General features: G+C 40.5%; 1 protein-coding gene across 3 annotated transcripts in view; it reads right to left on the bottom strand.

Moving 5' to 3' along the window:
- Positions 1-16,077, bottom strand: part of samd12 (sterile alpha motif domain containing 12) — a 95,499-nt gene that overhangs the window by 56,799 nt on the left and 22,623 nt on the right. For all 3 annotated transcript variants that reach the window (XM_035681627.1, XM_035681626.1, XM_035681628.1), the window contains exon 3: positions 11,128-11,257. In XM_035681627.1, coding sequence (XP_035537520.1) covers positions 11,128-11,257 — 130 coding nt within the window. The remainder of the gene's footprint in view (positions 1-11,127; positions 11,258-16,077) is intronic.

Raw genomic sequence — 16,077 nt, 5'->3', positions numbered from 1 at the left:
AATGAGTGCAGAAAGAGAGAGAAGCATATTCTTCTAAAACACATAACACGCTTTACATAAATATCAGTACTGTACATCCCTTGAGCAAGAATCCTTCACAGCTCCTTCCTTAATTGCAAATCCTTGTATAAAATCCATAATTTAATCACCCAATCAGTTTCTATGAGGGAGATTTGGGCTGCTGGTAAAACGGGAGTATGGTGTAATTATTAATGCTTGTTATGAGTGCCTTTGTAACATGTGGGGTGGTAAGCAGATAGGATGATAATTCAGGATAATTACTAGGCATTAGGTTGGACCCCAAGCTCTTTTGCCCTGAAGACTGTCTGGGCAAGAAACTGGCTCTGATTGGTTGACACCCAGGGGAGAGATCAGTCCTGATAGGCTCATGGAAGTTAATCTCTCACATTCATTTTCCTTCTCCTATATTTTTGTCAGATCAGATCATTGAAGTCAACAAATATAAAGCTACATTCATGACTGATGCAAAATTGAAATAGAATTTTAAATTTGTACCCTTATTCAATGCCCCATTTCAAAAATGACAACAGAGAGAAGCAGACTTTATAATTTTGTGTCTCTTAACTTGTTTGGACGATCTATTGTAGATCATTAGGGCATGCAGAGCCCCACGCTACCACTTTGTTACCACAGCACAGAAGGGAGTAGTTGGGAAAGCTAAGTACCCTTAAGTGTTAGTGGTGTAACGTTGACTGTGTTAGGCCAATTTTCTCCTGCCTTAACAAAAGAAGCTCTTTGCTCGGCGCTAAGGCCAGATGGGGGTAAAATGCCAAACATAGTTAAGATGCTTCATCGCAAAATGGCACTGAAAGTACCCATTACATAAACACCGGGGAGCTAAGTAGTGTCATAAAGGCTCAGAAGTGAGAGAAGCATATTAAATGGGATGATAGAAAAGACAAAGATTGGTGAGATGGAAAGAGAAAATGGACTGATGAATCAAAGACAGGATGGAGGGCGGAAAGTTGGGGAGAAAAGGGAGATGTAGAAATTGACAGAAGAAAAACCGATTGCACATAAAGCATGCTGTTATGAGTCTATAAATATTGACCAACCATCACTTGGCACCTCATCTTGTAACCAAAGATAGATCGGCATGGCAACAGAGGTTCACTTTTTCTATGCTTCACTAATGTCTTATCTTAAATAACAGCAGATACAAGAGATACAAGACAGCTTACTGACCAGGAGATAAACAAATGGTTCACACAGCATCGCTAATCTTTGTATTACAAAGATTATTTATTGAGGCATCCTTTAACTCTTGTGTTTTGTTGACAATGGCTTTACTTCTGCATTGTTTGGTGTTCCACAGACGCCACTGCTACCCAAACATGTAAAAGAGTATTTGAGTGATAACCTTTCCCTTCGCCAGAACCTGAGCTTGATAAAATTGAAAAAGTACAAAAATGGCTATGAAGCATTGTCACTACACCAAATAAGGAAATCATAAACTGTGCTGAACCTCCAATAATGTAAATTTAAATTGACTTTGCATAGTCCTGTGTAAGAAATACTATCAACATCAATAACAGATATAGATTGCATGAAAATCTATTGTATTTAAAGAAGATGTTCGACATTTTGGGACTATGCTTAGTCAGTTTCTTGCCAAGAGTTAATTGAGAAGACGGATACCACTTTCATGCCAGTAGGTGAAGCTAGCAGCTGGCTAGCTTAGCTTAGCTTTAAGACTGTAAATAGAGGGAAACAGCTAACCTGGTTCTCTCCAAAAATAACAAAATCCACCTACCAGCACCTCTAAAGCTCACTACTTAACCAGGACCAGTTGCCAGGCAACCAGTGGATACTTCTGGAAGTTACTGGTCCATTTTGACATTTTATTTTTAACAGATTGATGTTAATTTGTGAACTTTACAGGTGATACCTTTGGACAGAAGCAGGCTAAAAGTTTCCTCTTTCTAATATTTATGCTAAGCTATGTTAGCCAGCAAAATTCATAAGCAATTCTTATAAAATAAGTTGACATTGTGAAGTAGAGAGGTGATAAAACAATGTTACATTTATTTTTGAGCTATTAAATAGGGCTCCAGGACTCCAAACAGGACATTAGGGTTAATAAAACCTTCCAGTTATGATTCAGAATTGGTCATTAAAAGCAATGTTTAATTCACTAAATAAGTTTTCCCGTGGATGTTTTAATACATCAGTCCTGATATCCTCCAACAGCTTAAAACGAGAAGTGTATTAAAGTGGGCAGGTGGAGTACTGCGGATGCCTAGAATATGAGAGGCTCGCTGATGACTCCGAACAAACTGCCAGTTCTCGGCGGTAGGTGCCAACGCGGTGCCCCTTCCGGCCGGCGAGGCAGTATCAGCAGGGTGGAACAGCTTCTGAAAGGAGTCCAAGCTTTCACTCTTTCGCCCTGCAGTTCTGAGCCATTGGCTTCGACAATCCCACCAAGCCTCAGCTGGGAATTTTTCAAACCACAATTAATACACAGAGCAGTGTAGCATGGCCATGAGGAGAGGGGGAGGAGGAGGTGGAGGTGGAGGAGGAGGAGGACGAGGAGGAGGACAGAAGAGGAAATTGGTCAAGAGGAAATAAATGAGGTAAGAGAGGAAGGGATGCTTGAAGAAAAGTTTAATTTCTACAAGTGATAGAAAAATAGTGAATCAGCTATAAAAGGCATCACAACTATAGCGGTGATGAGAAAAAATGACAAAACGACTGGGCTGTGTAGTGGTACAAACAAAATATTATGTCAGCTTGGCACTGTGCTGCATGGTTAATTCTACTAAATTGTAACACATGGCTTCAGTTCATTTGGCAGGGCAACACAAAAAGACGATGGCAAAGAGAAGACATGGCAGAAAATCATTAACTCCCGACCTAAAACATATTTTACACACTGCAACACCGTTGTCCGCTCCTCGCTCAACAGCAGAAGCATCTAGTTCAGAACATATACGTATATATCTTCTGTCTTTGAAAGCAACAAAGACGTTTTTTTTACTCAGTTGTACTTTACCTGTAGCTTCTTTTATTGATTGGATTCAAATTTCTCTCTCTTCTAAGACACCTGAATTCTCACAACCACTTTTTCCATAGAAATGCTTTGCATTTTTTAACACATTTTTCAGATTTGGGCAACATAAGATGTGTTCATCATCAAACTATATTGTGAATAGTTCACCAGTACGTGACAAGGTTACATTCTCTTGCTCCTTCTATCATTAAAGGGGAGCCTGTCAGGGTGCGAACTACAGGGGAGCCAGAGGGAGCTTGGCTCCTCTTAATAAGACATGAGCTCCTGAAAACATGACTTGTGAAATTTTGGGGGGTCTCTTAAATATTGCGCACATGCTATTTCTGCCATTCGTTTTAGAAGCTCTCAACTTTAGGAAGCAGATGTGATTGTCAGCATGCATAGTATTAAAATGCTAGATTTTCAAATGGAGTTTGGTCTAATGTAAGTTAAGTTTTTAGATTGAAAAGATCTAATGATTGATGATTCACAGAAGCTCTCAACTTTGGGAAGCAGATGTGATTTCTCTGTTTTGAAGTCAGCAAACTGTGAGTCAATCAGTCAAGCCCCCCCCCCTAAGAAAAAGTGAGCTTTCCCGAAAGCCGTGGTAGAGTTCGCACACTGGAGCCTGTGACTGCAGTACAGCAGTATAAATATTTGAGACCCATCTTGGAAGCTTACCTTTGATTCCAACTCTGACTTTATTTGTAAAAAGGAAAACCAAAGCTTTTTAAGGAAACTTATTGGATGCTCTATACAGGGATTTAAATATTTTTTTAGTTTCCATCAGGACAGAGGTTTTCCAGATGTGGCAGAAACAGATCAGAACAGGTCTCTTATTCCAGCAGCTTTCAGCTTTTTCAACAAAAATGCATCCACAGCAGTTACCAGGTGCTGTATTTTTAGCATTTATTATTGACTGCAGTCTGTACTTCAATTTGCCCCTCTGATACATTACGGTGCTTTATTGCTGCTAAAACATTAAATGAATTAATTTGTAGCCTCTGATCCATATATACCCTGTAGCGTTTTTAATCAGGCACTATGGTGATAAAGAGGGGACTCAAACTGGGCATATTGCAATTATGTACACCCCTGAAAACCCTGCTCTTTTTATTCTCTACTGTGGCGGGTTTCTGGTGGATTGGTGGTAACTGAGTGACAGAATGAGCTGCATCCTTTTCTACAGTAGAAGAAGCAGGTTCTGCAAAATCTGTTTCCATCAGCATCTTTTTTGCAATGTGTCATCTTCTCCATTTCAGACTCTTTTTTAATTTTATGTATGAACTGAAAATGTGCATAAAAACACAGTACCTACCCTTCAGATACCGTCTTAATGACTACCATACTTTTTTTGCCCACCCCCCCTGGAATGAGGTAAATTATTCCTTCCCCTCCTTTCTATAAGGAGGTTAGTGAATTCAAACTCCCAGGAAGATGAGCTGCTTGTGCTTTCACTGAACTCTGAATATTTCTCTCCTTCACCTATTTCCTCGATTCTGGCGGTTACCTGTAGCACATCTCTCTCTGATTTATAGCCAAGAGTCTGTATTTTATTAGACAAGAGCTATATTGTAAGTAAAAAGATATATATGATGGGCTATATTGTACTGAATGTATTTTTACACACAAACCAAATATGGTACACACATACTTTACAGAAACACGCTGATGTGAGTACACACACAAACACATTGTCCCTGGGAATTAGATTAATGAGTGGTTGGTGAGCAGCAGTGTTGGGCTGAAGCAGATTAATCTACAGCTATAGCCCGGCACGTCAACCACGGCTTTGATGAATGGGAGCTTAAAGTGTATCTGTACACACACACACACTCACACAAAAACACACACATATAAGCATGTGCAAACTGGGAAATATTGCCATATTGGTCACATGCATATGCACACAACACTGATCCTGCAGGAGTCCACTTCATTTTGCCCATGGAGCTAAAATGCCACGTTAATTGTGGTTGTGTGTGGGGCAGCCATGGTTGAAGACAGGAGCTCAAAGGCAACAAAAAATTAACCCTCCTCTCCGTCTAACTTAAAAAAAAAAAAATCCCATTTTTCAGCCCAGACATCTTTTGGCAGCTGTGTGATACGGTGCAAGAATGTATTCTATGACTACCTCTCCTCAGGTAAATCTTCCAGTCACACATATTTCTCAAATCTCCCGCGCAGCTGTGTGCCCATATGTGTGTCCTCTGGGGATAAATGTCACTGAGCTGCATCTGGCATACTGCACTCCAAACCTGCACTACACTCTGTCAAGCACAGTGATGTGAGTGTTGCACGCTGGGTTGTAAGTATACTTTTTGCAGCCATATGCGATAGGATCCCTCCCCTAAGAATAAAAGTCGGATAGCAGCTTTTCAAAACATACACTGTAGCAACACTAGGCAGATTCTTTACTGGTGTTCGCTGTGATGTGGCGCCGCTTGAAGTCCTTAAAGTAAATGGTGACTGATTGTCTCAGTAACAGAGTTGTTTGTAGCCCTGCAGCTAAAAGTCTACTGCAGCCACTAAGCACCTGTGATCCAATGCTAATGCTATTCCTGACTGTACGAGAGGAGGACAGTTACGATCCAGGAGAGGACAGGGTTCAGTCTAAGTAATGAAACTAGTCCAGCCAGCCAGAGAGGGAGAGACACACACAAATACCCACCCACACACGGATAATAAGCCGCCTCGATCTCCACTTGTCACAGCAGCAGTAGCATCATGCTGATTTCACCACTACTGATCTATTTCAGTTTGCTGATCATTATACGGCACCTCTGTTGGTTAGCCACAGCTAACAACCTGAAGACAGCTCACTGGGACTCTATCGTTGTGGAGTCGGTATAAATTGCTGAAATCACTGTGAGGTTCACTGTGAGCTAACTAGCTGTCCTGAGTCAAACAGACCAGTCTGATTTTCTGTGGTCATTACGGAAGGACTGCTGGCTGTTATTTCAGAGAGCTAACATCCTGTCATAGGTAAGGGAGATCATAAAGAATTAATGCGACCACTTGTTGTGTGCCACAGACTTTGTGCACTTGGCCCTCTCTAATGAAACAAGTATTCAATATTATCTTTTATCAGTTTTCTTAAGAAGTACATTGGGATGCTATCATGTTATTGTTAAAAACTCTGCTGTTCTCCTGTGCATTTGATTGATGGGATTCTCTTCTGCACTTTCAAAGCCTTTATTGAATTTGGGGCCTCTCATTACTGCGCTCTAACTGTATTTTATGTATCTCTTTTTATTTTATTTTAATTGGTTTTTAATGGTCTAATGCATTTCTTTGCCTTATGTAAAACACTTTCAATTGCCTCTATGTGTGAATGGTGTATACAAATCAACACACCTTGTCTTACACATTTCCAGGCAAGCTGTAATTTAAAAATAACAAATAGAGTTATTAGGTTTTGTCTGTAGTGGAACACAGTTCATTTCTATGAACATCAGTTTGACTGTTTATGATTTGGCATACATTTGCCATATCATAATCATTATCTGTTTTAAAAAGCAAAAAGTATCTTGACTTTTAGTCCCTTGTATGGATAAAGTTCCAAAAACCCCAGAGCAACAATTCCATAAAGTTTCCCATAATGAAATCCATACCCTCCCTGCCTGCTAAAAGTCCATCATTTCCAGTTTGAAATTAAAACACATACAGCTAGAGCTCTGAATGTAATTTGGACACAGATAATTGTCATGTCCTTCTCCGTTTTGAAATATACACCCAACTTTATTTACTGGGCCTGTGTGGTAATGAGCAGCAACAGCACCAGTGTGTTAAAACTGCAAAATAAACTCCACACATGCCTACAAACTCCACTGAGACATTGCCTGGTCTTAGCCTTTTCTTAGCTGGAGTGCCACTGCTGAATCGTACTGGTGAAGTGCGATGCATTCAGCACAGTGTGAGAAGATTACTGTGATTGAGGCTGTCCATGACCACATAGAGGTGATGGGATGGGTTGTCTTTGACTAAATCTCTACTTTTCTTGGTATGATCATAATAACAGGCTCAATGGGGACTGTAATGGCTTGAATATCAAGAGTCCATTTTTCTCTTTTTCTGGCAGGTCAAGACTTTTCTTCCTCCTTTATGTGGTTACAAAGGCAGCCAGTAGTTGAGAGAAAGGGAATAACATAAAGAGAAGAATATAGTATATTCGTTTGTTCATCATCATCAGCATTACACAGTACCAGTGAAACTAATAGTGTATAATGAGCCAAACTACACTTTCTTTATTTATCTGTGTCACCCACAGTCTCTGAAGATTAATTCCCAAACTCTCCATATGGAAAAGCAAGGATGACATTTTCAAAACATGCAATTGGCAGAACAGTAACTAATTTTATATTACACATTGCTATATAATCATCTTGCCAATGGCATCATTAACCACGATTCCTTCTGTCTGTGGATCAAATTGTCCCCCAAACAGCTCATCAGCAGCGAGCTGTTTGAGTTTCTTGTTTGGAAATTACACAAAACAATGGCCACCAGTGGAGCTGTTTTGTGGCTCGAGAGTTGATATGCAGCCATGTTAGTGCCTTTGACTCATTCACTATGTGCCTGTTCCCCTATTACACAGCAGCACTTTTATGACAGCAGTCTGTGGTGCCTGCAGAATTCATTGTCTCATCACTCAAGTCCTGTTTAGGCCTGTTGCTGCGTGTCCTCGTCTGGTTTTAAAATAGCGTTTGTCACCTTTCATCCCTTTTCTGCGGCTCATCAAAAATACATTTTGTACCCAGTGTGAGACCTTCCAGTGGATTAAGAGATCGCGGCCAAAGCGTCACAGGCTGATGTTATTTTCAAAGTGGAGAGAAGATGGATCCGCCAAAGCGGAGGGGGTTGAAACAGACCTTTAAGAGAACTGAAGTGGTATAGTGTGAGCTGCTGGATACAGGCCACCCTTCATTAAGCCACTAATATTACAGCCTATTAATTATTCAGAGTAAGGTCTTATGACACCATATATCAATGGATATTATGAGGACTGTTATTCATTTATCTGGAGTATTCCTGTGTGAGGAAAAACAGTCTAACCGATGGATGATAGGAGTAGTATTCTGTAGGTCCCATTGCACTGCACTGCTGTTTCTATTTTTCTCAAATCTACAGAATTTGTTCAAATGTGGTTTTGTGTCTCTCAGTCTGGGTCTTTTGCTCCTATATAGGAGGGGTGGCGGGCTTTGTCCAGGGACATAATCTGTCTGTGGTTGTGGGCTGTTTCAAGTTACAAATAGCAACTATTTATTGATATTATTTCATATTAAAGTTAATAATTTGGCATTCATTTATGACACTGAATAATGAAAGAACAATGTAACTATTAATAATGTACAGCTTGTTGTTGCCAAGAACCAAAGCTTGAAATGTGAGTCTTAACACATTTTTACTAATTTTACCCATTCAGAAGTTTCTAAACCCGCCCCTGCAGCCTGTCTCTACAGCTGCATCTAATTCTGTCTTTGTATGCCTTTAGAGAGGCTCTGAATTTCCACAGTGTGATGTAATGGTCTGCTCTGACAGAAAATATAACTTAATAGTGACTCACACTTTTTTCCCTCTCTTCCACCCTCTTGCTTTTGATTACCTATGTCATCACACCTTGTGCGCTGATTACATCTAAGGTATCGGAAATTGTATGTTTAACTAATTTATCGTGCCAAGCTACTCTCCCACCCAAAAGAGCTTCGTCCTTGTAATTACAACGGATTAAGGACTAATATCTAATTATGCCGTAATATGCTTTAATGCATTTTTAATGGCAGCTGGGTGTTAAAGTCAAATTCGGAGCTGTCTCTGTTGGGGGTGGGAGGTGAAGATTGAGGGAGGGAAAGGGTTTCTTGGCAGTATAGGCTGCAGGGAGGGCGGGCAACATTGATTTCTTTGGCTGAGGTTACAGGAGCCTAGCAGGGAGGCAGCTGCTGCATACTGAAGTCATTCGACGTTAAAAATGTTGCACCAGCCCCTGGTACGCAGTAAAATGCATTTCCCTCGCCGCTGTTTTATGTCAAAGGAGGGAGGACACAAATGCCTGTTTGAATTATGATCTGGAATAGAGACCGTTTATTGATTTGCTACTTTATGAAGGGATGACTACATTGCCAAGACAAGTGAGATTGAGTACCGCTGGCAGCCGAAAAGAGGGTTGAGTGTTCTGTTATGGATGGATTGGACAGAAAATACAGTAAAGAAACGCTACGGTCTGGAGAATCCAATGTTCTGAAAACCAAAAATCCGGCCTATTCATGCAGATACACACACGAACACACACACACACATCGCAAGTCTTCAAGGGTCAGAGCTAGTCTATGACAAGCACACTGAACAAATAGATATTCTCAGACGCACGCTTGCATGCACTTATAAATGTATTCATACTCACTGTTTGTTTGTCTACGCATGATTGTTTTCCACAACAATATTCCATTCATCATTTGTTTCCCCCTTGTTTATTCTAATAGGGTGTAGGACAGAAAAAATATCTGCATAATATTTCAAAGATTGATTGGGATGCAAATTGCCTTGTGAGCCCAATTGGTGTGGCTTGGCCTGTTTTAATTGGGTTCTGTTAATTAATGCTCAATGTGAAGACAAACTGAATTACTTGCAGGTTTTGCGCATGTCATTATCTCCTATTTGTGCCAGTAGGAAAGCGTGTGTGCACACTGTATGCGTATGAGTATGCATGCATATTTGGTTAACCCTTTCTTCTCGTTTGATACTGTGAAAATCATTATAGCCTAATAACAAACACAGGTCATTCAGTTAATACACCATTAGGAAGCTAAGATCTAATATTTTAATCACTGAAAGACTAATGCAGAAAAGATATAATTTATTTACAGGTTATAACTGAATGCTTCAAGCATTGCAGGAACACTTAATTAGATATGGACCTCATGAGAAATTTATACCAACTGAATGACTGGATGACTGCACTTGACATGATTTCTCTTTTATGTAATAAAACTGCACGGATGTGATAACAGGAGTGTTTTCAGTGGGAGGGTCTGTAAGTCCTTTTTATGTTGTGTCTTCTAATCTGAATTATTACTGTGTTGCATGCAATATCCAAATTAATAAACTAAACAAAACAACTTGTGTTTCACAAGTGATTAGTCATTGCAGCTATGTTTTTGTTGTACCTTGAATAAAAAGAAAATGACATTTTCCAAAATGCTTCTACTTGAAGATGTATCCAAAATGTTGCAGCGGTTCAACAAGCATGCAATGGACTGTGGGTTATCTCCTGGACCTCAACGTTGCTCATGAGATATATGTGCAACTTGAACCGCAAAGCAGTAAGATTCATATTTTCAGACCATTAAACAAAGGATGCTAAATCCCACCATGCAAACAAGTAACAGTCAAAATGCATCAAAGGGTAAAACGGGAGCATGAGTCATTACGCCACTCATCATGGCCGCAGAGCCATTTATCCTGCCAGCCAGTCACTGAGTCGAGGAGGTCCTCGACAGCAACAAATAAACATATTAATGGGATCAGTCGTGCTCTAAGAGGAAGAGTGCATGGCAATTAACGGTCGTCTGTTACTATGCGGACCGGAGTATCGTTAGCGCCGGGGTGACCTTGACAGAGCCTCGTTAGGGAAATGATTGACGTGGCAACTGTTGTCAGTGGTAACTCTGACAGTGGGAAGGAAGGGATGGACAGACGGGTAGGCCGGGTGGCAGGGCTGCAGGTGGCATACAAGCGGGTGCAGGCCTCACCTGGGATGTTATGAATGGGATCTGGCTTCATCAAGATGACAAATGCAAAACAAAGACGAGCTGTGTGACTCCTAAGTTTTCACTCTAAACTTGATGTGAAAACATTGTTTTGTCAATTCCCTGCTTCCCAGTGTCTGTAGCAATGTCACAAATACGAATTCTTCTACACTGACAAGATAAACACTGCACCTGGTACATAGAGTGATTTTGACCTTCCCTTCAACCACTAATCACCTAGCAACAGCTACAGCACAAATGTTTTTCAATTGCATGAAAAAAAAAAGATACACAACAGTTACGCTGCAGAATGAATGAATGAGAGACCATCTTCTACTATCACAGTTCAGGTTAGAGCGTGTAAAGTAGTACCTGTGATGTCGTGCTGTTTGAAGGAGTCGCTGTAGATCTGGTGCTGATTGGGACAATGTTTCTTCAGCCATTTGCACACGTCCTGTTGGGTCCACAGGGCAACTGGTTTGGACAGCTTTACATATCCTGGCTGAGACAAACCAAACATTTAAAATTCAGAAACATTTCAGAATCTGTTACACTGCTTATGCACATACACTGAGGCAGCTGTAAAAGACTTTTTTATAATCTTGCTGAACTATGCCTCTGTTGTTGTTCTAGTTGATCCCTTTTGTGTACATGCATTATTATAGCCTTCTTTAATAGACTACCACTTTCACACTTTGGTTAGATATGTACTGGCAACTGAGTGACATTTTCCCTCAAGGATTGATTAAGTATTAATCATTTAAAGTAAAAATAATATTCAATAATAAGAAATATACACAGTCTAAAGCTGGACAGACAGTGTACAATTATATTTATATTGTATGTTGTGTTGAATCACTCCTGGTTTTCTGTTTTGCTGTTGTTATTTTATCGATTCATCATTTCTCTATAAAATCAGAAACCAGAAAATAGTGAAAAAATGCCCATAACAATTTTCCAAAGCCTGAGGTGACAACTTCAAATGTGTTATTCTGTCCTACCATCAGTCCCAAAAACAACAAGATTGAGTTTAAAATGTTATAAAACAAAGAAAAGAAACAAGTCTTCACCTTCAAGAAGCTTGAACTTGTAGATTACAAGATGCGCAAAAAAGAGAAAATAAATTAAATGCCACCAAGTTTCTGTCACTATGCATCACTGCCTTTTTTAAGTTGACTGAGTGTATTACGCACTTGTTGTGTGACTGTGTGGCCTCCAGCATGTGCTGGTCGAGCTTTAGATACAGACAACAAATTTGCAAGCTAATCACAGTGTTGCTCAACAGCACCACCAGTGGTCAAAAACTTCAGTAATGTAGTCGTAGCCATTGCGGACAGAGTGAAGCTTTAATCCAACTGTATGACATTTAATACAGGCTATATTAGATCGCATGTAATAGCACATACATACACATATCTGCACTGCACTGTACTCTGGTTGCAAGATGCCACTCTAGTTTAAATACTTCAGCACAGTAGTCTGCCAAAGGATCACTCTTGAAAGTGCTGGCAATGCTTTTGATTTTGATTGAGGGGCTACTAAAATTACAAACAGAGAGAGGTGATTAAAATTTCACATCCACTCCCTTCCACTTCAGCCTCCTCTCCGGCTGCCGTGTGGTGTGGCATAGCAATGGAAGCCCTTCGCTTCTCCACCCGGAGAAAGCAGAATAACAGGTACTGGCAGCATTTCCTCTTCTTTGCCTTCTCGCTCCCCACCCCCACCCCATCTCTCATCTCTCCCCCGTATTCAATCTCGCTCAGTCCCTGTCAGATCTATCACATTGTCTTTCTCACTTCCTCTCCCCACATTCTGTAGCTCTCATCTTTCCCATCTCACTCTCCCTCTCACCTGTTTCTTATTATATGGTACTACCTCACTCTATCCTCCTCTTTCCACAGCTCCTTCCCACTCACTCTATATCTAGCATCCCAGGGAGAGAGAGAAATTGGGGGAGATGTACATGCTGGTTTTGGCATGTGGTCTATATCTCCTGAAGGTAGGCAAAGTGACAGCAGGTAGGCAGGTAGGAGAGGCCACCGCTCTTAATGCGATTGCTTGGCAGCCTGTGTGGATAGATGCTGAATCTGCAGGGAGGGGTGGGAACGGCATCGCAGGAAGAAAAACCACATTAACCATTAAACACAGCTCAACTCAATGCTAATTAACCCTGACTAGGAGCCTGAGGCGACAAAAGAGAGAGGGAGGCCTGGATGGAGAAAGAGTGAGGGACAGAGTGCAAGGAAGAGGGAGAGAAGTGTGTGTGTTGAAAGCATTTGAGTTTGGGATAGTAGAACTAGCAGAAGAGAAGGGAGGAGGTGTGGAGGGTGGCTGGACTGACAGATGAGGCAGAGAGTAGAAAAAAGCTAGTGGACTCTGCAGAATTTGACACAGGAGACACTCTCATTTTCCATGAACCCATTTGTGAGTCAATGGCCATCTGTGTTTTACATTCTGCACTGATTTAGCCCATAGCTGTGTTCCCGGGGCCAGTACAATAGGTGAGCCGGTGCCTTCCTGCCTGCCAGCCAGCCAGCCAACACAGCCAAAGGGCGGAGGGAAAACAGCAGAGAGAAGAAAACAGGAGTACAATCATGCTCAAAGAGCTGTGTTCAAGAGACTCCGGGCCAATTAGAGATTTGAGTGACAGCACAGGGGTGAAAGGAGAAGCCTGCTTTATTTCTAACTGCAATACGTCTGGGAACAGGCGCCGCACACACACACACACAATCTCACATGAGCAGGCACCAGGACAACATCAAACACTGAAAAAAAAAATATCCACATGAACCATCCAATTGTCATGTGTGCCAACATGCATTCAGTGTGTTGCTGTCCTTGGCTTTAATTGATAACTGAAAGCCCAGTGCAGCTCCCAGTATTCTTCACGTTACCTTAGCAACAGAGCAAGGACAACCTTAAAAATTAAAAGACGAGGGAATAAAGCCTTCAGGGGAAAACGCGCAACCCGAACATGAACCAGAGTGTGGAATAAACATCCACACATTAACGACCACAGTGGAAAACTATTACTTACATAATGAAGCATGTAATCACACCAACACTGATAAGCATTTAAAGATCCAATATGAATGTACTCAGCTAAATTAATAAAGAGGCATCAATATGGCCCCCTTTTTGTGGAGACCAAATGGAAATACAAAAAGAGCTGGGAATGCTAAAAGCGCTGAAAAGCATTCCAGAGATGACTGAGTGAGTGAATTTGGCAGTTGTGTTGTGCACAGCAGTAGTTGTTTCCCTTGTGTCGTGATTTTCATTTTGGCTCCAAGATTGTTAGGCTGATTGCAGGGTCAAATGGCTTTACACTCAATTAAAAATGTTGACTACAGCAGCAATTAGCACATATAATGACATTGTTATGTCAATAATTTCCTGTATTTAGCATTAAACTGACCACAAAGACCTTATAATGTCAAATAGATTTCATAGTTTTTCAGAGTTTTGTTTACTTCACAGAAATAATTCAAACCTCAACCCTGGATATTTCCCAAGACAAAAGATGTGGGCAGAGTTCATTTATTGAGCAAAATGTGTACAAGGGCAAAACAAATATTCAATAGCTCTTTGACAGCACAAGAGCTGATACTTTTGTTCAGAACCATTACAGCTGTCTAGCAGCCTTCATTAGGAGCAATATTGTTTGTTGCATGAAACACGGCTGTGTTCAAAACAGTGCAATCCAAATTCATTTTTCAATCAGGTTTTGAAAAACACAGCGATATGAGACGTCAGGCAGCAAAGTATATCGGAAAAAACAGGGACAAGCTCAGCTCCTACATATATGACATAAAGATAGCTCCATTTCAAAGAGACTAGAGTTGTAATGTATCTTTTATGAGGCAGTAGATACTGAAGCTGATATTTTGAGCATTGCTTTTCAGATTTTCTTTTCCAAGACAAGAGGGGTGAGCACGATAAGGTAGTATAGGTAGGTAGGTAGGTAGGGAGTATTTAAATTAAAAAAACATTGTTTTGGTCATTCTACATAGTTCTCTGTATGTTATCTATTTATTTTACAGGGAAATATTAGAGAAAATCAAGACAATTTTCTCTTTTGAGCAGTTCTATACATAATTTCCCAGATGGGATTTACAAGCAGTATGAACAGTTATAGCATTATAAGCAGTCTATAAATGTATAGTAAATTGTTCATATAAGTTAAATGCAAAAAAGGACCAATGTTTATTCATGTATAGTATTTTCAACAATTATAACTCCTCTTATGGAGATGTATTTTATATAACTGTTGTATTCTAATTCATTATGTCTTTATATATCAGAATCTGGTTATGGATCCTTCACAGGAGAAGTTAAAACTTAACATTGTTGACAACTACAGCAATAACCACTTATATGCGCTTAAGTTTTACACAACAGTGTGAATAGGCCATTTATTAAATGTTTATATACTGCTTATAAATTCTAAATATGGTACCATACCATACATATCTTGCACTGTATATGCTTTTTAAATTCTGACTACTTGTCAGTATACATTAAAGCATTGTACAGAAATTCCATCCTGATTACTTTTTTCCCCATGTATGTGATAAATTTTTAAGAATACCACAGAAACTGCAAGGTTGCATTAGACTGAGATATATCCCTATATGTTGAACTTGCATTATACCAGTACGATCCATTGTTACATACTACCCTCTAGTGTCATAACTAAACACTGCAGCAACTTTTTTTTTTCCTTCAGTGTGACTGGACAGAAAAGTGCTGAGAGGAGGAGGGTCGCTGCCATTAGTGTCATGTTGACTGAGTGAATGGCTGTTTGAGACACGGAGCCCTGTGTCGTCGGCCCTATCTCCACTGCACAGCTAATTAACAGCTCTGGCATGCTCTCTCTCACTCTCCTTTCTCTCTGCCTCGCTCTATTTCTCCCGGCCAGAGCTGGCAGGAGATGAAAATTCCCTGTATTAATTAATCTGTTACATACAGGAATGGGGATGAAACTGATATGTCTATGTGTGTGAGTGTGTGTGTGTGTGTGTGTGTGTGTGTGTGTCCAGAGAGCTGACAGAGAATAACACACTATGCTGGATAAATTAATAAGCCTTCATAAGGAGCCTCTGTTAACAGGCAATGCCAACTTTACTCTGGCACATCAAAGAAAGTACACAAGCCCCTTCACGGGGCCTGACCTTGGGATTCGGCAGGGTCCATAAAGCACTGCAGGGTGTGTTAACACTAAACAAGATATATTCACCTTGGGCTTGATATTGATCACGGCTGAGATGAGCTGATTTGCTATGGATGTTACAGCCATCCACTGAGTCTGAATGGCTGTTTTAT

This window comes from Morone saxatilis, unplaced genomic scaffold (assembly GCF_004916995.1).
Source record: "Morone saxatilis isolate NCDOM2014 unplaced genomic scaffold, NCSU_SB_2.0 Contig9, whole genome shotgun sequence".
Taxonomy (NCBI): Eukaryota; Metazoa; Chordata; class Actinopteri; family Moronidae; genus Morone; species Morone saxatilis.
This window is presented reverse-complemented; position numbering and strand designations above follow the sequence as displayed.